Source organism: Neomonachus schauinslandi, chromosome 10 (assembly GCF_002201575.2).
Source record: "Neomonachus schauinslandi chromosome 10, ASM220157v2, whole genome shotgun sequence".
NCBI lineage: Eukaryota > Metazoa > Chordata > Mammalia > Carnivora > Phocidae > Neomonachus > Neomonachus schauinslandi.
The window spans coordinates 39243502-39266009 of NC_058412.1; the positions used below are offsets into that span (position 1 = coordinate 39243502).

Sequence of the window (22508 nt, forward strand, 5' to 3'; positions counted from 1 at the left end):
CTGCTTGGGCAGGTCCCAAGAAAAAGGGCACAAGGGATGGTAGGCTTTCTGACTTTTGGAGACAACATATATCACATTTGAGGGTGCTACTTTAACCCACCTAGAGACAGCTGTAGAGCTACTAGTTTCAAAGGGAGGCCAGGACAAGAAAAGTTTCCACAGAAGTTTAAGCAGCAGGATAGACTGCTCTACTCCTTGCACCTTCTGATCCAGGATGGCCGCTATTTTGATGTGTCCTTGGCAAATAGCAATGCTGTATGGAGCCTCTGGCAAGAACCAACAGGAGAATCACAGTGCAGAATTTCAGGATTTTGGAACAAGTCTATGCCCTCATCTTCCGCAGATACCTATTCTCCTTCTGAGAAATAGCTTCTGGCTAGCTTTTGGGCCCGAAGACACTGAGCGTCTAAACACGGGCTAACAGGTGACCAGGCAAACTGAATCTCCGCTCATGAACCTGCTGTTGTCTGACTCAACCAGCCATAATGTTGGCCATGCACAGCTGCAAGCTAGCATTAAATGGGTGGTATATTAAACCAACCTCAGGCAGATCCAAAAGGCACAAGTAAGTTACACGAGCAGGTGGCCCACATTCCTTTGACACCAACTCCTGTTGCGTTGCCTCCTGGGGCGTTACTTACGCCCAGTTGACAAAGGAAGACAAAACTCAAGCCTGGTTTATAGATAGATTCGTACAAAACGCTGGTACAGAATGCAAGTGGACAGCTGTAGCTCTTCATCCCCACTCAGGGTGACACTGAAGGACAGTGGGGAAGGAAAAGCCTCTGCAAACAGTATATTGGGTTGCTTACTATATTTGGAGTATGAGATGGCCAGAAGTATAGATCTCGACTAACTCATGGGCAGTTGCCGATGGTCTGGCTGGATAGCCAGGGATTCAGAATGACCAGGATTGTAAACCTGGTGAAAAGGAAGTCTGGGGAAGAGGTGTAAGGAAAGACCCTGAATATACCATATATATATATACACACATACACATATTACACTACACTATATATACTATATACTATATATATATATACTACATATATTACTATAGTAACATAATATATATACTATGAAAATATTTGTTTTGCATATGAATGCCCCCAAAAGGCATCTGCTGCAGAGGAGGATCTTAATAATGCGGTTTACAAAGTGACATTACCTGTGGAGTATCAGCCAGCAGCCTCTTTTCTCCAGTGCTCGCTCAGTGAGGTCCTGAGCCATGGTGGCAGCAATAGAGGTTATGCGTGGGCTCAACAACCTGGACTTCCCCATCCCCTGACCTGAGTAGTGCTTCTGCTGAATATCTAATTTGCCAACAGCAGGAATGTTTCTGGCAATACCACCACGCACGGATCCTCGGAATACCTTATCAACCACCACGGCATCCCATGCAGCATTGCATCTGACAAAGGAAGTCTTTTCACAGCAAAGGAAGTACAGCAATGGGCTCATGCCCATAGATCTCACTGGTCTTAACACATACACCATCATCTGGAAGGAGCTAGCCTCATTACAAGATAGAATGGCTTACTGAAAACTCGGCTACAGTACCAGTTGGTGCTCATTTTATAGGATGCAGTATGTTTTGAACCAGAGAACATTATATGGTGCTCTCTCCCCCATTACCAAAATACATGGATCTAAAAAATAGGTGAACATTGGTGTGACTCCTCTATTACACTTAATAACTTAGCAGAATTTTTACTTCTGTTCCAGCAGCTTGAAGCTTTGCTAGTTTAGAGGTCTTGGTTCCCAAGGATGAAATGCTTCCACCCAGGAAACATGGTTTCACTCAATTAGAAGATGAGACTACCACGTGAACATTTTGGGCTCCTTATGCTACTAAACCAATGCGGGGGCGGGGGGGGGAAGGGGGGGAGTGTAATCTACTAGTCTACTGATCCCGATTATCACGGTGAAACTGGGTTGCTCTTACAAAATGCAGGCAAGATGGACTATATCCAGTAGTAAAGGTTAATGGAAAACTAGAGCAACACAAAGGGGGTGGGGAGTCAGATGATTAAGGAGTCAGGTCCTTAGGGACTGAAGATTTGGGTCACCCTACCAGGTTCAGAACCCCAACTAGCTGAGGCTCTGGCTAAGGGCAGACTAGACCCACAAAGGGCAGTGGAAGTAAGAAGCATAGACATCAACTGCAGCCTTTTGCCCTATTACAGAAATATGGACTATAGTTTTATTTTCTACTTGCTTATTGCCTTCAGGATATACATAATTATACAGGATAATTTGCATATGTTAACCATTTTTTTTCTTCTTCCCATTTTCATTTTATATACAACTCCTTGGAAGTTACCTTTACAACTTAGTCTTTAGATAACGGCATATTCAGTGGGACTAGGACTGGATTTGAGGAGTAACCAATACAGCCTTCAGGATACAGGACTCTGAGGACATCTCGTTTTGGGAAAGGTTGAAAACTTGTTCACTTGTAAGAAGGGTAGCAGTTTTTTGTTAGGCAGAAACAGAGTTGTCTTCTTTGTTGTCGTCACTGTTGTTGTATGGAAGTTCAAATGTGTGTAAGAGTGTACATGGAGGCTGAGTCCTCAAGGGGTGGACTGGGCCTCTCAACTCCACAGCTTAGTGCCTTGCGACGCCACAAATTCACCCTTGTCGCCTGCTCTGTGAAAATGGATTTGGGTCCTGTAGATTGTTCCTCGCCAGCGGCCATGGATGCTCCGAGGTGCTGGAGACACACCGCAGGCAGACAGGGCTCTGCGTCCCAGAGCCAGTGCGCTCACTCAAAGGCAACACGCGCAGCTTGCTCCGGCGTCAGGTTCCCGCAGTGCCCACAGACCCTCAGGGCCGCAGCAGCACCGGGCACTCCTCTCCTCCCCAGGCAGTTGGGAAGCAGAGTGAGACGCCTCCCCATAAGCAGCATTTCCTGACGCCTTAGACAGACCACTGATGGGCACCAGCAGTCGGACTTTCAGCCTTAGACGCTATGGCAACTCTAGGGATGGCAGATGCTCCCACCTGCTATTCCTGTGTTCTTTAGAGTTCCGACCCCAATCCCGTTACAGTCAATAATTCTTGAAACTGAGTTTTCCCTGATCAAATTACCGTATGGTTTCTCTCTTTTAACTGGACCTAGACTAAGCTGACTATAGTTTAGCCTGGACAGTGGAAGAGGATTCAAGTGGGGAAGATTCAAGAGACACTTACAATGTGAAATCGATAGGACTTGGTTACCGATTAGATGAGGGAAGTGGGGGGGGAAGGAGAACTCCTGCATAAATTTCCAAATTATATAACTGGATGATGGAACCCTACAGCGCCATAGAAACCACTGGAAAGGGACCAAGTTTGAGGCGAAAACTCACAAGCTCAGTTTTGAACAACGTTGGCTTTGAACTGACTTTAAGACATCTAAAATATATCAAGAGGCAGTTGGCTCTAAAGTTGAAGAACGGAGAGAAGTCTGGGATTAAGACTGGAGCCATCCCCCTTAGGGGATAGGTGAAGCCATGGACATACCTGAAATGGCCTAGGGAGAAAGCAAACTGAGGAGAGGGCCCTGAGGAATCTCAGCACTGAGTCCTGAGGAATCTCAACTTTTAACGGCCGGAGAGAGGAAGAGGAGTCAGCAAGGGACATCTGGAAGCTGTCAAAGAGGTAAAGGCAAACAGGGACAGCGCTGACTCCCAGAAGTCAAGGGTGGCAGCCACAGACGTGCAGGGCTCCTCCCTCCCTTTAAGAGACCTTGCAGTGGCTGGCTGACCGCCACCAGCGGCTGCACCTTTACATCGCCCCCATTCTCAGCTCCGTCACCGTGCTTAGGCCGACGCCACACTTTCTCCAGGCTGGTCCTAATCAACGACTGAGCTTGAAGAAAGCCATTTCTGCTTGATTCTTTTGACTGGCAATCTTTGCTCTGGGACCCCCACCGGCCTGACTGAGACTTTCTCAGAACTGCACTGCAGTCGAATGTCCCTCCTGCTTTCCTTTCCCCCCCTTCCCTCACACAGCCCTGCACCTCAGCCTGAAACCGCCCACCTCCACCTTTCTAGTTAAGCACAGGAATCGATTGCTTTAGTCAGATATTTTGTTACCTAGAGACAAAAATGTATCCCAAATGACACACCACCCACAAGCTGAAAAGAGCCTAAGGGAAGGATATAAAACAAGAGGCTGGTTTAAAAACAGGAAAACATTTAATCCATTCCAAAATACACATCAGGAAATGAAGTGAACCACAGGAAAAACACCTATGATGGAAGAAGGGTATTACTGGCTTCATGCTCTTATTCCTAAAATCCTGAGGCTCTGATGTGTAAAAGACATCATCTTGCCCTTCAGATACTCCCAGATGCCCAGAAAGATATTACACACATCTGCTAAAGAGTTCTGGCCTGCTGAAACTAGAGGGGAGCTAGACAGGAAGGAGAAAGGAGCATCAACCTATAATCAACTGATCTCAGGACAGTTGGGTGACGGTGCAGACCCATCCCAGGCGGGTGGGCCCCTCTGATGCCCTGGTGTGAACCCGAACCCACAAAACGGGTTGGCTCAGGGAATGTGCCAGTCAGCCTATGGTCAGCTACAGCTTTGCTATTATTACATCTTCAGCCAAAGCCCTGAGGAGCAAAACCCTAAACTCCTCCTTCAAGCCCCCTGCTGGTTGGTTTCATCATTATCTCGCCTCTTCCAAATCTGTAAGAAATGAATACAACAGACATGTAGGAGCTGACATTCAATCCACACACATTTATCAAGTACCTGTTCTACCCTAGGCGAGGGACAGTCTGTCGCTCCACATCCTTATTTGTCTGTCCCCTGAAACTAACTCAATCCTTTCAGAAAATTCCCTTTGGCTTGATTTTTATCTTTCTACCCATCTGCCTCTCTCCTTCTTAACTTTCCATGCCAAACTCGCTTTCTAAAAAGGAACTCCAAGTTAAGCCTATAACCACAAAGTCACTAAAGTGTTATCTCTAGAACGAGAAGTGTCTCCGTTCTTTTTTACGAAGCTATAGCTTCTTGACACCAGGGAACAAGGTCGTGAAAAGAGCAGGATGTGGTGTGGTGCTGCCCCTTCTACTGTCTAGGATCGCTGCGCCTTTCGCAGAAGTTCCAACAGCCCTCGGTCAGGACAGAGCTGCCCGAGGCTCACAAGCCCTGGGCTCCGGAGGAGCCCCTACAAGGAGGGCCCAGGAAGGCATTTACCATTTTTGGTGGAGCACAAGCGGCAGTTACTAATTATGATGCCTCTGTACTCTGGATCTGGATCTGGATGTCCTGCACGCTTTTTTATAGTTTATTTAACCCATTAAGCAGATGTGAAAAGGAGCACTTTAAGAGGTGCAGTCTCCTTGAAAAACGGATCAAACTCTTGAGTTCAACATACTCGGTGTTTGTCAATAAATGTATGGTATGACAAGACAAAACAGAACAAAGCTTGGTCTCTCTCTTCCTTCTTTGCTAGGTACCAGGGCAGTTATAAAGAGAAACAGAGATACTCCGCTCCACAAGCTCTCGATCCAATAGAGAAGACGTTAAAATAATAAGGTTGGTGCTCTGGCAAAGACATGAAGAAAGCGCTGTGGGATCACGAAGAGCACTCACTTGGCCTGGGATGCTGGGGAAAGCTTCAGAGCCGACTCCTAGTTGGGGTCCTGATTATTCTAGGCTCTTCCTCCTTGAAACCAGACTACACACCTCCGCAAAACTAACCTGGCCACACACATAATCTCCTTGCTCATCCACAAATCTTTCACACTTCCTTGCCCTTCTCTTTTCTAGCAATCACCCCTGGGCTCTCAGGGCCATATAATCTGGGCCCACCTCACTCCTCTGTGCATTCCAACAGGTACCCAGCCTAACCGAGGCTTTGACTCAATCCCACTTCCTGCCTTCACCCACATCATTCCCCTCACTGGCCCCACACCCTATCTGTTCAGCGCGCACCAAGTCTGTGGCCAACCCACCTGAATGTAAGCCTCCGAGAGCGTGATCATCTGGGGAAGGATGTCAGTCACCTGCAGGTCTTGTAATTCATACCATTTGCCCGTCCCCTGCAAAAAGTATGAAGGGATGGTTAGTCTGCTCCCTAAAACCAAAAGGTGTAGAAGGAAAGGATCGCAGCAAAAAGTGAGAAGAATCAGAAGAATAGCTGCTAGACCACCACTCAGCAAGAATCATAATTAAGAGGGTGCATGAATTCTGCATGGCATCAATCAATTTAAAGAGCTTTTGGGGTGCTGATCTTGGCAAACGCGATCCCTGCCGAGGATTCCTTGAAGTACAATGGAGTCTCCCAACACTTTTAAGAACAATTTAGGTGACAGACTAGACACACTCAGCAGGTGCAGTGTTAACCACTGGGAAAGCCTAAAAGTACACATCCCCACCCTCCATCCCACAGAACACAGCAACAGCCAAGAGAAGTGTCCTTGGTGGACACTGTTCAAAATAGTAACCAGTTTCCTTTGGCCTATAAAACCAGTGCTGCAAATACAACAAATCTACTTTACTTCATGCTGCCATACACGAGGGGGCAAAGAGGCTTCTGGATTATGGCAGAGGCACTACTGGAAGCTCACCTGCCTCAACCATCCAAACTTCAAAGAAATGCCAAAGGCAGATACTACAGACTAGAGATATTCAGATAGTCCAACAGTTCAGAATACAGGAAACATAACAAAAGCTCAGGATCACATAATCAAGCACCCATTCCTGTTTTGAGGACTGGTTAAGAACATGGTGAAACCAGGGGAACCCGGGTGGGTCAGTCAGATGAGCAGCCAGCTCGACTTTGGCTCAGGTCATGGTCTCAGGGTCCTGGGATTGGGCCCTGCGTCAGGCTCCACACTCGGAGGGGAGTCTGCTTGAGATTCTGTCTCCCTCTCCCTCTGTCCCTTCCCCCACTCACATGTTTTCTCTCCCTCTCTCTCTAATAATAAATAAAATCTAAAAAAAAAAAAGGTACTAACACCTGTCTTAGAGGTGTGTTTTAAGGATACAAATGCAGGGCGCCTGGTGGCTCAATTGTTAGGCGTCTGCCTTCAGCTCAGATCATGATCCCAGGGTCCTGGGATGCAGCCCTGTGTCGGGCTCCCTGCTCAGCAGGAAGCCTGCTTCTCTCTCCCTCTGCCTGCCGCTCCCCCTGCTTGTGTTTCCTCTCTCACTGTCTCTGTGTCAAGTAAATAAAAATCTTAAAAAAAAAAAATAATTCATTTAAAAAAAATTTTTTTAAATAATAAAGATACAAATGAGGGGCGCTTGGGTGGTACAGTTAGTTAAGCATCTGACTCTTGGTTTCCACTCAGGTCGTGAGATCAAGCCCTGTGCTGGATTCCCTGGGCACTCCTCCCCTTCTCTCAAATTAATAAATACGTTTTTTAAAAAAAGATACAAATGAGATGAACATACATTAAGCACTTGGCATACTTTCTAGCGCACAGTAAAATACTTGCTAAACAGAGTTAGTTATTACACCCACAGTCCCAGAAGACTAATCAAATTAAAACAACCTGTGCTAATAATCTGTGTGATACCAAATATATCTTAAGTACATGTTTCATCCATTTTCAGCTTGAGACAAATTCAAAACAGTTTTTCTAGCTGAAAGAAACCTTTAGACCAGTGCTTCATAAACTTTAATTACATACCAGAGGGTCCTGTTAAAATGCGGATTCTGATTCAATAGGTTTGGGTGGGGCCTAGGATTCTGCATTTCTAGCGAGTTCTCATATGATATCAATGCTGCTAGTTCGAGGATTCCACTTCAGGTGGTAAGGCTCTAGTCTAAGACAGTGGTGCTCAACCTTGGCTGCACAATGGAATCTCCCAGATAATTTTAACACCATGCTGCCTGGTTCCCACCTCCACATAATCTAAAGCAGTCTCTTAACTGACTGACATTTTGAGCCAGGTAATTCTTTGTTATGGGGGCTGCCTGTGCACTACAGGATATTTAACAGCAGCCCTGGCCTCTATTCCAGGTAAAAACCAACAGGCACAAATTACACTGTTCTAATGTAACTGGCCTGGAGTGGCCCAGGCAACAGGATTTAAAAATCTCCCCAGGTGAGTGCAACGTGCAGCCAAAACTGAGAACCACTGCCCAAAACTAACCACTGACAGCTCTATTACTTGCAGAATACCAAAGTCAAGGTCAAGATAAGGCAAACTGAAGAGAGCTGCCCACTGAAATGCCAAAGGAACAACCCCCATTTATGCCACTCACATGATGGAGCACATGGATCCGGTAGGAGCCCTCCGAGGGCTTGCCGTCATGGACAATGTTGGCAATGAGGTCGTAGGTGGTATTCTTATGCACTGCTTGTACTTCCTCAGACAAGTACTCTCTCAGATCCACATTTCTAAGGATGATGAAAATAAAGCCACAAGATCAGACAAAGACTACGGACGGGGAAACAGTCCGACATCAACGGACCACAGAGCTACTGAACCCTATTTTAGCAGCCTGGATCTAGGTAGGCTTGCAGAGCCATGGAAGCCCAGGTTGGTGGAAATTCACATAATTTGCCACAAACATGACGCAAACTAGAAAGACTGGATCTAGGGGGAAAGCACAATGTAAAAGCATGTCTAGCCATAAAAGATGCAGGGCCACACGTCATTCAGATTAGAACTGGAATGAGGGCTTCTGTCGCTTCAGAGGTATGTGAGAATCTGAGCAGGTTACACCGCCGAAGGCTCTTCTAGGAAATGAAAAGGAGCATCACCATCTCGAAGGAGATGGTGAGGATTAAGGGAGACAACAGCAGTAACCCGTCACCCTTCGCCCTCTGTGAGAATCCCACAGCTGCAGTGTTCAGTCGATGCCCGGTCCCTAGCCTCTGGCTATGGAAGGCCTGACCGCATGATTCTGTGAGTGGCCACTGTAAACAGTCATTTTCACAATTTCAATATGGCAAAGCAGGCAGACCAGTAGCTTCAGCACAGAAGGGGAATTTACTCAAAATAAAGTAGAAATGTGGCTAGAACCAGGCCCTGGAGAAGAAGCAAGATCCAAGGGAGCTGCATGACCTCTTTTCTGCTCTGACATCGGCTTTGTCCTTCTCCCTCCTTTTGCAGCCCCTCTTTCTGTTCTTTAGGTGACCCACCCTGGCTACTCCACAGCTTCCCAATTTCTCAGTTCTGGTTGCCAAAAGAAACTACTGACTACGTTCCTTCAATTGGGACTTCAAAATATCTATTTTATTTTGAATATCTGAACATTCACTTTCAAATATAGAGACACATTCTTGAATGTGGAATAATATCTCCTTTTGTGTTTTACATGTTGGATTCTAACCATCAGTTGAAGTATAAATGTATATACCAATTATTGCAAAGTCAAATGCTATGATAAATGTCAACTATGAAGATGGGACAAAGACAATTGTGAAGAACCTTCCTATAGTTAAACAGGGAAACAGAGTGACTGTTAGCAAGAATAAGAGAGACTGTATCATATTTCTAATATCTCTAGAACTGACATGCCATCTGATGTACTACCCCTCAAAACATGAACTCCAGTAACGTCATCCGTGACAGATTCACAGGAAATGCTAACAGTGGTCATGTCCGTGGTCACTTCCAAATGTGTATCTCCCTCTGAATTATAGACTGTGAATATATTACCTGTCCAAAAATACAAAAACTTTCTATGTAAACCATGTAGTAATTAACATGCAACTTTGTTCTAATTATATTATGTAGCTTTCATGTTAGTGATAGCTATTTACTTCTACAGACCGACAGTGTACCATATAGACTGCAACACTTATTATTAAAGATAATTTAGATAGGAGTTGAAAGAAATCCACGTGAGCTCCAGAAAGCCAGAAGGCCTGCTGACTGCTAAGAGCTGTCTTCTCAAGCTAGCTCTCCTCAGCTTTAACAACAGCTGTCCAGACTTGTTTGTCTGAACAAGTCCTAGAGAATCTTCAGGAGTATTAGTACTCAAGCTTTCAAGACTGAACCAAAACCGTTTAGTGATAAAAGGGAATGAATACATGTTAAATCATTTTGTTTTAGAAAATAGCCAAAGGAGCCCACTATACTCCTCTCCCAATCAGAACAGTCCAATTCAGAGAACACCTAATTAGCTGGAAGTGCAGCTCTAATCCTGTGCTCCAAAAACCTACCTCCAAATGAGCAGAAGGCACCTAATCACTGGAAGTCTGATCAATCTCCAGTAAAAAGATGTGTTATGAATAAAACACAGGAGAAAAATTAGGTATAAAAAGGGTCCTTTTCAAAAAGTGGAGACTTTAGGGGCGCCTAGGTGGCTCAGTCGGTTGAGTATCCGACTCCTGGTTTTGGCTCAGGTCATGATCTCATGGGTCATGAGATCGAGTCCACATCAGACTCCTTGCTCAGCGTGGAGTCTGCTTGGGATTCTTTCCCTCTTCCTCTCCCTCTGCCCCTCCCCCCGCTCGCACATGTAATCACTCTCTCTCCTTTCTCGACCACGCACTCTCTCTCTAAAATAAATAAATCTTAAAAAAAAAAAAAAAAATGGAGGCTTTAGCTAATCTAGAACCATAATGCATAAAGCATTTAAAGTACAGGTTTCCAGAACTGGTCTCTAAAAGGCTGACTAGCTAAGAATTTATCTTTTTCTCAACTTCTCCAAAGCAAGCTTTCCAAAAGACAAACTACTGAAGTCAGTTACCAAATAAACACATTCCAGGTGCAATATAAAAGAAGCCAATGGAGTAAGGCCATTTCTGTGGTGACTGAGCCGGAACTATTACCGATACATAGTCCTCCTTCCTCCGGAACTGCCCGCCCTTGAGTCAAGAGCACTCCCTCCTCCCACGAACACACTGATGACTGTGGCAATTCACAAAAGTCCAGTTCAGAAAGAAAACCGCACTACATGGACTTTCAAATTCACAAAAGTCCATGTCAGAGTAACTCCGGAAGATATGCCAATGACCTGCCCAGAGTCCCACAGCTAGGATGGCACAGCACTCAGGCCTCTTTACTTTCTGATACTACCCTCTTAAACACTACCAGAATTAAGAACTGGAACCATTTTCAAAGGAGAAAATTGGCAGTCTTGGTGTGGTTTGGGCAAGTGAGAAATGGAGAGACAAAGAAAGGAAGGGATGAGCATTTACACATTACAGCTCCCAACTACTCTGAGGGTTTGGGGGGAAATACACAAAAAAAACAAAAAACAACCCTGAGCTAAACATCAAGTTAATTCTGTCATATATCCACCCAAATCCTTCTCGACAAGAAGCTGCCTTAGGGCTCCACTCTGACCTAAACACCAGCAAAGAGACCCTCACTCCTCCTGCCAGTCCTGCCACCAGGTTTCTCAGTGTTCTCAGAGATATCTTCTTCAGAGTATGAAAAACCATGTCTCCTGAGAACCGAAAACCAACTGTCTACCCCCAAAAGGATCTTGCAGGAACTGAGTTAGAAAGTAGTAAAAGGAAAGCATCTGGTACAACTCCTCTCAATTTGCATTAAAATACTCATAGACGGGGCACCCGGGTGGCTCAGTTGTTAAGCGTCTGCCTTCAGCTTGGGTCATGGTCCCAGGATCCTGGGATAGAGCCCCGCATCGGGCTCCCTGCTCGGCAGGGAGCCTGCTTCTCCCTCTCCCACTCCCCCTGCTTGTGTTCCCTCTCTTGCTGTGTCTCTCTCTGTCAAATAAATAAAATCTTTAAAATAAAATAAAATACTCATAGACGTTCATAAAAAGATAACTGCAGGGTGCCTGGGTGGCTCAGTTGGTTAAGCGACTGCCTTCAGCTCAGGTCATGATCCTGGAGTCCCTGGATCGAGTCCCACATCGGGCTCCCTGCTTGGCAGGGAGTCTGCTTCTCCCTCTGACCCTCCCTGCTCTCATGTGCTTTCTCTCTCATTCTCTCTCTCTCAAATAAAGAAATAAAATCTTAAAAAAAAAAAGATAACTGCATGGTAAACTAAAAACAAGACCATACATCAAAATTTATCTTTCTCACCAATAAGGACCCCAAGATGGCAAGACAAATGTGGAACCATCCCCACTGTCTGTGCCTAACTACAGTATGCAAGAAGATGCAAAGACCAGCAAACAGAAGTACAGACTCTAACTGCTCAGGATCATCTTCAAAGCCAGGCAGAATCCTACCGGTCCTGCCCTACTTTCATCAACAGTTTTTCCCTACATGAAAGACTACACTGCCCAGCAAGCAACAGGAGAGAAGGTGAAAGGACTGCCTCAAGGTAAACATCTATCTTTGAAGTCCCTGAAATATTTGTATCCTTCCAACAACAACCCTTAACTTACATAGTGTAAGTAGGCTCTGTTCCCAGCAATCTCTAACACAGTCCAAAATGAATAACGGTACAAAAATATGAAAAGAGATTCAAGCTCATTCCCCCTAAGAGAAAGTGAAGCAGTGTAATACTCACGTAATAGGGAAGTTGACAATAGTTGGATTCTTCTCCACAAAGAAATTGTTTTTAGTGAATCTCTTAATACAAAAGATGAGATATGGAGGGAGCTTGGTGAGCTGGAAGCGTTTTAGAAAGTTCTCCTTGTAGGTCTTATATTCCTAGACAGAGTGAGAAGGAAATTAACAAATTAGTGCTGGAGTATTGGGGCAGGGGAGTGAGTTTTGTTTTGGTTTAGATTTTTAAATATAATTCTGCCTTGCGCTTAAAAATTCAGAAGACAGGGGTGCCTGGGTGGCTCAGTTGGTTAAGTGTCTGCCTTCAGCTCAGGTCATGATCCCGGGGTCCTGGGACCAAGCCCTGCATCGGGCTCCCTGCTCAGCAGGGAGTCTGATTCTCCCTCTGCCTCTGCCACTCAACCCTGCTCCTGCTCTCTCTCTCTCTCTGTGTCTCAAATAAATAAATAAATAAATCTTAAAAAAAAAAAGATTCAGAAGACACCTGATCCCAGAAGCCACATAAAGGCTTAGGGACAGCAACATGGCTATGGCTGCCTAAAATACAGCTACGGGCCATGTTTACACCAGCACATGAGCATACTGCTGAACTCCACCCACAGCAATGTGGGATCTGTTTCTACAAGGAAAACAAAAATGTCCGATGAAAAAGAAGTTTGTTAAAAACTGCAGAATTAAAACCATGAAAGTCTTGGGGTGCTTGGGTGGCTTAGTCGGTTCAGCATCTGCCTTCAGCTCAGGTCATGATCCCAGGGTCCTGGGACAGAGTCCCACGTCGGGCTCCCTGCTCGGCGGGAGTCTGCTTCTCCCTCCCCCTATGCCCCTCTCCCTGACTCATGCTCTCTCTCACTCTCTCTCTAATACATAAATAAAATATTTTTAAAAAATAAAATTAAAAAATAAAATATAAAACCAAGAAAGTCTCACTGAATTCAAAATAAGGAAGAACATCCTGACCTCCTGACCATGAGAGGCAGATATGCACAGAACAAGTACTTCTGAAGCAGTGAGGGACCCTTCATTATTGACGGTATTCCAGCAGATGTAAGAGCTAAAACTACAAAAGTCTTAGAAGAACACATAAGGGTAAATTTTCACGACCTGGGATTTGACAGCAGATTCTTACATATGAAAACAAAAGCACACACTTCACAAGAACACCTAGACAGCATTTCATCAAAGACAGCATTTCATCAAAACTTAAAACTTATGTGCTTCAAACGATACTATCAAGAGGGAGAAGATGCAATCTACAAAGAGGAGAAAATGTTTGCAAATTCAGACAGCTGATAAAGGACTGGAATCTAGATTATATAAAGCATTCCTACAACTCAATAATAAAAAGATAACCCAGTTAAAATATATACAAAAGATCTGAATAGACAGTTCCCCAAAGATGATACACAAAGGTCCAATGAGCACATGAAAAGATACTTAACAGCATTAGTCTTCAGGGAAATACAACTCAAAACCGTAATGAGCTACCACGTCACACCTATTAGGATGCCTCTCACCCAGAAGACGAACAGTAACGAGTGTTGGTGAAGATGCAAACAAACTGGAACACGCATTCACTGCTGATGGGGATGCAACACGTTGCAGCCACCTCGGAAAACAGCCTGGCAGCTCCTCAAATGGCTGAACAGAAGAGTTACCATACAGCCCAGCAATTCTGCTTCTTAATTACCACCCAAGAGAAATGAAAACTGTTCACGGAACAACTTGTAGACTAATATTTATGGCAGCATTACTCACAGTAGCCAAAAGGTAGAAACAATCCCAGATGTCCATCAACTGATGGCCAGATAAATAAAATATGGTGTATTCACACAACGGGGTGTTATCTGGCCACAAAAAGGAAATGAAGTAGTGACACATGCTACAACATGGACGAACCTTGAAAACATTACACTAAGTGAAAGAAGCAAATCACAGAAGACCACATATTACAGAATTCCACTTATATGAAATGTCCAGAATAGCAAATCCAGAGAGACAGAAAGTAGATTAGAAGTTATGGCTAAGGGAGATGAGAAGGTTGAGAGGTAACAAAAGGGTGATAAAAACATGAATGATGAAAATGTTCTAAAACTAACTGGTGGTAGCACGTATCTGTGAATATAGTAAAAACCATTCAATTATAAACTTTAAATGGGTTCACTGTATGGTGTATGAATTATACTCAATAAAGCTGTTATTTTTTTTTTTAATTTAGTGAGAGAGAGAGAGCGCACAAGCAGGGGGAGTGGTAGGCAGAGGGAGAAGCAGACTCCTGCTGAGCAAGGAGCCCGACGCGGGACTCAATCCCAGGACTCCGGGATTGTGACCTGAGCCGAAGGCAGGTGCCTGACTGAGCCACCCAGGCGTCCCCTGTTATGTTTTTTTTAAATCAAATTGCCCTGTCACATGATGAGTAACCTGAGAGCACTGGAGAAATAAGCTTTCCATCTCTACTACACAGAGCATAGGCACACCTTTCTGGTAAATATTTGATCATCTACAGGTATAAGCACTACTGGAAAAAATCTCTTTTTGTTGGTATCAAGTAACTTCTGTGTGGTTGAAATAACATACTGTGTTAAAAGCAAAAAAAAAAAAATTTTTTTTTTTTTTTTTTTAGATTTTATTTATTTGCGAGAGAGAGAATGAGAGACAGAGAGCATGAGAGGGAGGAGGGTCAGAGGGAGAAGCAGACTCCCTGCTGAGCAGGGAGCCTGATGTGGGACTCGATCCCGGGACTCCGGGATCATGACCTGAGCCGAAGGCAGTTGCTTAACCAACTCAGCCACCCAGGCGCCCCTCAAAAAAAAAATTTTAAGGTTTTAATTTTTTTTATTAATTTTTTTAAATTTATTCATTTGAGAGAGTGAGCGAGAGCATGAGCGGGGGGGAGGGGAGGGTAGTCAGTAGGGAGAAGCAGACTCCCCACTGAGCAGGGAGCCCGATTCAGGGCTGTGGGGCTCTATCCCAGGACCCTGAAATCACGATCTGAGCAAAAGGCAGACGCTCCTAACGGTTTTTATTTTTAAGTAAGCTCTACACCCACCATGGGGCTCGCACTCACAAAGCCAAGATCAAGAGTTGCACGCTTCCCTGAGCCAGCCAGGCACCCTCCCCCTCCGCCACAAAAAAATTTTTTAATCAGGTAAATGCTAAGAGAGTTCACTGTCCACATCTGAATCTATGAACTAGTGGTCACAAGAAGCATTCATTTTAATTATCTCAGACTAGGGAAGGATTTAACACATAAATGATATCACAGCCTAACATAAAAGTTTCCTCAGGAGTTCCAGAAAACGTGGAGGAAGAATTTCACCATGGACAGCAGTACCACATTCATACAGCAAGGAATAATTTGGCTGTAACTATGTATCACATTGTAATAGCACTGTTAATCACTTTTATTGGTTTCAAAATTTTGTCTGCATAACTTATAAATGTGTTATAATTTCATACTTGCTTAAAAGCTGTAAGTATAATGAGCTTATACCAAAGTTTACATTTATACTAACTTAAGTATTATTATAGTAAAAATAAATGTAAATCAATACCGAGGGCTCAAGAGAATCTCAATATTACTTAAGTTTGAACAGTGATAATAGGGACCAAGAGTGGCATGGCTGAAAATGCCAGATGAAAAATCGGAGTTTAAATTCCCAGCTCTGTCACTTAAAACCATAAAATAAAGAAACTGAGCTACACAAACCCTAAGGTCTCTCTTTCACCTCCCTAAAATGAAATGAGTCCAAACAGCAGATTAGACATCTTAGGTTATCACTGTTACCAATCTCTGTGCGTGTGTGTGTGTGTGTGTGTGAGAGAGAGAGAGAGAGAGAGAGAGAGAGAGAGAGAGAGAGAGAGAGGCAGCTGCCAATGTCCATGGATACCCAGGGCTTGTTGTGCTTCCTAAGCGTGCTAACAGTCAACGGACTTGGGCACTGGACGGAAATAGTGATGGAGGTCAGGGGAGGCGTGTGCTGGGATGGCTGCCTACCTCACAACTCAGCCTTTTCAAGGAAAGGCCCCTAGTCACGGGGTTTTTGAACAGAAAGGACACCTGATTCAAGCAGGTCTTTCAACTCCCCCTGAGGAACCCAGAGCAGCATGGCAGAGGCTGGGCCTTGGCGATAAGGTAATAGCAGCCTGTACAAGGGACAATCAACAGACCGCCACTTCTGACAGCCCCCTCACTCTCGTTCTGTCCTTCCCAAGTCCTGCTCAGTTCAAGTCTCCCTAAGATCCTAAGGAGATGCCTTCCAATAAAATTCCTCTTTTAGTGAACTTTTTGTTGGTATTTAATATCTGAAAACAAAAGAATCTTAACTAATGAAGAGAACGGGCAGAAAGGATTTGGAATGAAACATTAAGTTAAAAACAATTCTCCTAGTAAATTCTCCCAGAACCAAAAGGATTAAATTTGTCTAGCATGAAGAAGAGAATTAAACCAAGAAACTTTAATTCAGTAGATAAAAAGATACTTTTAACTTCATAAGAAGTAATATTACAGGGGCACCTGGGTAGTCCGTCGGTTAAGTGGCCAGCTTTTGATTTCGGCTCAGGTCATGATCTCAGGGTCCTAGGATTGAGCCCTACATCGGGCTCTGTGCTCAGGAGGTAGTCTGCTTTTCCCTCTCCCTCTGCCCCCCGCCCAGCTCGTGCTCTCTCTAATAAATAAAACTTAAAAAAAAAAAAAGAGTCAAGTACAGTTCTCAGCAGGACTTGGGGTCTCTAAGAATCACTGCTCCCTCTGCTCCTCCCCCCACCCAGCTTGCAGGCCTGCATATACATGGTCTCTCTCTCAAATCAATCAATCAATCTTAAAAAAGAAAAGTAATGTGACAATGAGAACAAATGATTTCTTTCCATTTATTTATTTATATCTTAGCTCTGTTTTTTTCCACTTTAATGCTGACACTACATTTTTTATTTTTTAAAGATTTTATGTATTTATTTGACAGAGAGAGACACAGCGAGAGAGGGAACACAAGCAGGGGGAGTGGGAGAGGGAGAAGCAGGCTTCCTGCCGAACAGGGAGCCCGACGCGGGGCTCCATCCCAGGATCCTGGGATCATGACCTGAGCCGAAGGCAGATGCTTAACGACTGAGCCACCCAGGCGCCCCAACACTACATTTTTTAAAAGATGGGAGTTTTTCCTACTTTTCTGAGTTTCTACTGTCCTAAATACCCCCTCCTTTCTCCAACCTACCCAGAGGCAGATGGTTAGGGTTAAAAGAACATATGAAAAGTAGAAGAGAGGGCACAGCAAATCAAGTTAAGAGCTGGGGTGACCAGCTAGAAACAGCAATGGAGTCTGGGAGGCTCAATACAGATAATATGCTTTATGGTAAATGCATTCCACCTATGTGGCGACTTCGACATATAAAAAGAAACTGAAAAAGTCAAGAGAGAAAGAAGCATCAGCAGGGCAGCTGTGCAAATGGGATACCTTCTCTGTAATGCCGTTGAACTTGGCCAGGATATTGAAGAGCGGCACCTGAGGGATAATGAGCTGCTCTTTCTCGTCCTTGTAGAGGGGAGCAGTAGGGAGATCCAGAGTCAGGTACATGAAGGTGGACTCCACCATTGTCTCCTGGTACTCGTCATTATGCAGCAGCTGTTCTTTTTCTTCTGCTGGCTAGAGACAAGGGAGAAGAGAAAGGAGGGAAGGAGTGTGAGCAGTATAGAGACCACCACACACATGGAAAGAAACAATGTTTTTGTTACATTTACTTCATTTTGTTTTGAAGTGAATGAAGAGGGTGCCCAAGAGACTGGGCATTTCATGGGCAGCAGCATCACCTACCTCGTTAGGGTAATGTAAAAACTGATGGGCTTCCATCTTCAAAGAGATTTTATTTAAATACCAGAATATTTAAAACGCTTTCAGATGATCTAGAAAGCTCACCTGAGCTTTCTGAAAAATCACGCCAGCACCACCCAGTGGCCGGGCCACTTAACCAGCGGACTATACCCTCCCATAACTCCCACACTTTGGCACACTGGCATGACAGGAACCTGAGGAACTGTCCCTTGGCCAGTGTTTTACAGAACCTCATCCTGGGGCAAGAGGACGTGACAGATCTCTAAGCCTCTCTTTGTCAACCTAAATCCCCTCAGACAAGAGAAATCAGGCCAAGAGTCAGGTTCAACCCACTCACCAGATCAGGATGAGGAAGCTTTTTAGTGAAGATCCTCATGGACCCCTGGAAAACATCAGTCACAATAGCTGTACAAATAGAAATCAAAATGCAAATTCTGTCAGGTTGGACAGCGTTTCCAAATATAGTCCTAACTTCTAAATTTCTGAAATAAACCAGCATCTTCCAGCATAAGACCCAAAGCTCTCACTAAACACAGAAGTACCTGTATAACACATACCACCACCTTCATCATTATTTGTGTAAATAATTATTTTATGGCTGTCTTCTCCACAAGATGCCCTTTGATCCTCCAGCACAGGGCCTGGCCCATAAGAGAAAAATTAAGTGTGTCTGAAACGAATGAATGATTTATAAAACCTAGGGACTTACGAATCACAAAGAATTCACAAGCAAACCAAGACACGACCAAAGAATTTCCCATAACCATATGCTGTGTGCCAAGGAAGAGTCCACCTTGTGCTAGACATAAAAGAAAATCCAGACTAAGGGACGGAGCAGAAGAGACCGAAAGCAAAGAGGGAAAGCACAACAGGGTTCTAGAATCCGGACAGGACACGAGTAACAGAACTCAGAGGCACAGGTTGAAGGCATCTGGTGGAAGAGGCAGGGCCACCTCGTAGAAAGAGCACCAGCCCACAATTCCACATCAATAAACATCAACACCAAAAAAAAATAAAAAATAAAAATAAACATCAACACCAGCAGAACTGAGGAAAAGGACAAGATAAAAAACTGCATTCAGTCTCCAAAATTATAAATCTAGCTTGGCAGTCTCTAAGCTGAGAGTTATTTCTGGCATTCATGGAAACTAACTACTGATATGCCACCATGGATGTTAAGGGACACAGGACTTGAAGTCTGAGAATCTGTATGGAGGCCAGCCTCATTTCTCCAAGTATAGGCCCAGAAGGAGGAATCAGCTTTCACTCTGCTTTACCAGTCAACTTAGAAGCCAGGCAAACACTCAGTGAGCCCTCCTCACATCAACTCTTGCACTACCAGACTAGCAGCTGACAACATGCTGCCCAGCCCCTCAGTGTGGAACTGGGTCAGGGTTTCTAGAGTATAATTATATCCATTTCCATGTATTATGCATGCCATTGGATTAACCATATCCTAATCTTTTTAAATGGAGAGGAGCCTATTCAGGAATAAAATTCAGCTCACGTGTACATAAACACTATCCTGAGACACCAAAAATCAACAGTTAAGAAAAGGATGGGAAGTTGCAAAGTGCCCCTAAAAGGAAGCAAACAAAAAAGAGCTCTCTTTTACAAAAGAACATGACTTACTCTTCTTTTTCTTCTTTGTGCCCCCCAGCGCTGAGTGTAGAGCATTCAGAAACCAGGACAGAAAGTCAACTCCATCCCCTGGAAAAGAAGGAGGGGGGGGGGGCATGTCGAAGGTGGAAATTAGTACAACCCAAACCATGCCCTGGTTGGCAGGATGCCACATTCCTGGTTTTCCTCCTTCCCTTCAGGCCACACCATCCCATCCCGTGGGCATCCTCCTCTATTTGGCCATTAAATGCTGACACTCCTCAAGGTCAAGCTCTTAGTCTTCTGACCTCTACTCTCTCTCTGGGCTCTCTGACCCAACCAGGACCTTCAATTATCATCTCTACTTCAAACCTGTCTCTCACCACCCACCAAAAGCCAGTATTGAATTTCTCCTCTAAATCACTCCTCAGCCAGAATCATGTTTTTAAAACTAAGTTTGATGTCACATCTTGGCTTAAAAGCCTTCACTCACTCCCCACTGGTGTCAGGATATAACCCAAGCTCCTTCCAGTGGCACCTGAACAAGATGATCCAGTCCCTCCCTCCCACCTCGGCTCTCACGCTGTCCGCTGGACTCCAAACGCCCAGCTACTGGCAGCCTTCCATCTGTTCCGGGCACATCCACACTGCTGGCAGCATCCCCTCTACCTGGAGTGCCCAGCCCCGACCTAGCTCCGCTGTGCCTGGAACTCAGCTAGTCCCTCCTCCGCTCCAACCCAGCCGGCCGCCCATGTGCTCAGCTGGGGCTCCTTGCTCCACGCCCCCTCCAAGAGCACACTTCACTTCCTCTGGCACAGCACTTACACCCGGGAGTCACCTTTTTACACAACTATCTTCCCCACCAGAATGGGAGCTCCTGGAAGAAAAACACTGTGCTGCTTATCCCCGTAGCTCTAAAACCTATGACAGCAGCAGGAGAGGTGGTGAATAAACGGACAGGAGGCAAGAGGACGCTGTATGAGATCCAGGCGCTAAGAGCTCCAGAATGTCCACTTTACTCACACGGCAATAATTAGCTGGACTTGGAGGGATGAAAAGAGTCAAAATAGGTCATCGGAATATCTAGTCTGCAACATGACAAAATGAGAAGCAAAGGTGGCAAGTGCTTCAAGCTTGGTGCCTTTCCCAGCCTCCTAGCTTTCCGCTGAGCCATACAGTTTAGTTTACCAAATAAGACCAACTTTCTATCCAGCTCAAGTCTCAGGACTCTGAGCAGGGCAGGCTGATGAAAGAGGAGTGAGGAACCCAATCACGCTATCAACTAGACACCCAGTTACTACAAAGTTCACTGCAAGCACAAGTAAATCTGCTCATCAAACTAGTTTTGTTGCCCCACCATCAGAAAAGATGAAAGACTCGTTCCTTAACCTTGCTTGGTGATCTGAAAGGTCTTCTTGCTGCAAAGGACAACAGCCTGAAGCATCTCATGGGGAGAGACATGTGCCTTGAAATTTCGAGGGTTCCAGAGCTTTCTCATCAGCTCTCCAAAACGCTGGACCAACAAGAACATGATATCCCCTGGAGGACGCTTGATGTTCTTATAATTGTCTTCTTCCAAGAAGTAGTTCCGGAGAGGAGGAACATTAGACAAAGCCTGGAAGTTGAACACTCCAATTAATCCAGGGCCCCTGTGCACAGCCCTGGGGACAAGCTCTTCTACTAGAACTGGGCCTGTGATGGCCTTCAAGAGTCAGAAGGAAATGCTCAGGTTTAAAGTTCATGTTATAGAAACATCCTCTGTACTAAGTCACATAAAGTCCAGTTCTGCAAACGCTTTACTGACGTAGACATGATGAAGTTTTGTTAAGACTTTACTTTTTTTTTTAAATCTCACTTTTTTTTTTAAGATTTTATTATTTATTTGTCAGAAGTGAGGGGGAGCACACAAGCAGGGTGAGTGGCAGGCCTAGGGAGAAGCAGGCCCACCACTGAGCAAGGAGCCCGATACAGGACTCGATCCCAGGACCCTGAGATCATGCCCTGGGCCGAAGGCAGACACTCAACCGACTGAGTCACCCAGACATCTAATGATTTTACTTTTTTTTTTTAAGCAATCTCTACCCCCAACATGGGGCTTGAACTCACAATCCCAAGATCAGGATCACATGCTCCACCAACTAAGCCAGCCAGGCACCCCACGGAAGTTTTAAAAAAAAGTATTCAAGTCCCAAGCCACTGACCAACTTTTTTTTAGATTTTATTTACCACTGAACAACTTTTTTTTTTTTTTAAGGTTTTATTTATTTATTTGACAGAGAGAGACAGCAAGAGAGGGAATACAAGCAGGGAGAGTGGGAGAGGGAGAAGCAGGCTCCCCGCTGAGCAGGGAGCCTGACATCGTACTCAATCCCAGGACCCAGGGATCATGACCTGAGCTGAAGGCAGATGCTTAACAACTGAGCCACCCAGGGGCCCCTAAACAACTTTTTTTTTTAAATAATTTCCTTTATTTACTCTAATCAGGCCTGTGACTATGTTTGAAATCATCTTAAAATTTGGTGTTTTTCCCAAAGTGGTATTTACTAAGAGAACGGTAATATAAAATAAAATGAAAGAAAAATGAATTATACATAAAAATGACACAAAATGAACATATATGTAAAAATGATTAATTCTGTTAGGATCAAGGGGCGCCTGGGTGGCTCAGTCAGTTAAGGGTCTGCCTTCATCCCTG

General features: G+C 44.7%; 1 protein-coding gene across 1 annotated transcript in view; it reads right to left on the reverse strand.

Annotated features, from left to right (window-relative positions):
* Nucleotides 1-4162: 4162 nt before the first annotated feature.
* USP39 (ubiquitin specific peptidase 39) overlaps nt 4163-22508 on the reverse strand; it is a 28631-nt gene continuing 10285 nt past the window's right edge. Inside the window, exons 6-13 of the mRNA XM_021697747.1 lie at nt 21203-21428; nt 19847-19924; nt 18552-18619; nt 17840-18028; nt 12394-12536; nt 8216-8351; nt 5955-6041; nt 4163-4680 (exon numbers count right to left, since the gene is read on the reverse strand). Of these exons, the coding sequence (XP_021553422.1) occupies nt 4633-4680; nt 5955-6041; nt 8216-8351; nt 12394-12536; nt 17840-18028; nt 18552-18619; nt 19847-19924; nt 21203-21428 (975 nt within the window). The 3' untranslated portion in view covers nt 4163-4632. The remainder of the gene's footprint in view (nt 4681-5954; nt 6042-8215; nt 8352-12393; nt 12537-17839; nt 18029-18551; nt 18620-19846; nt 19925-21202; nt 21429-22508) is intronic.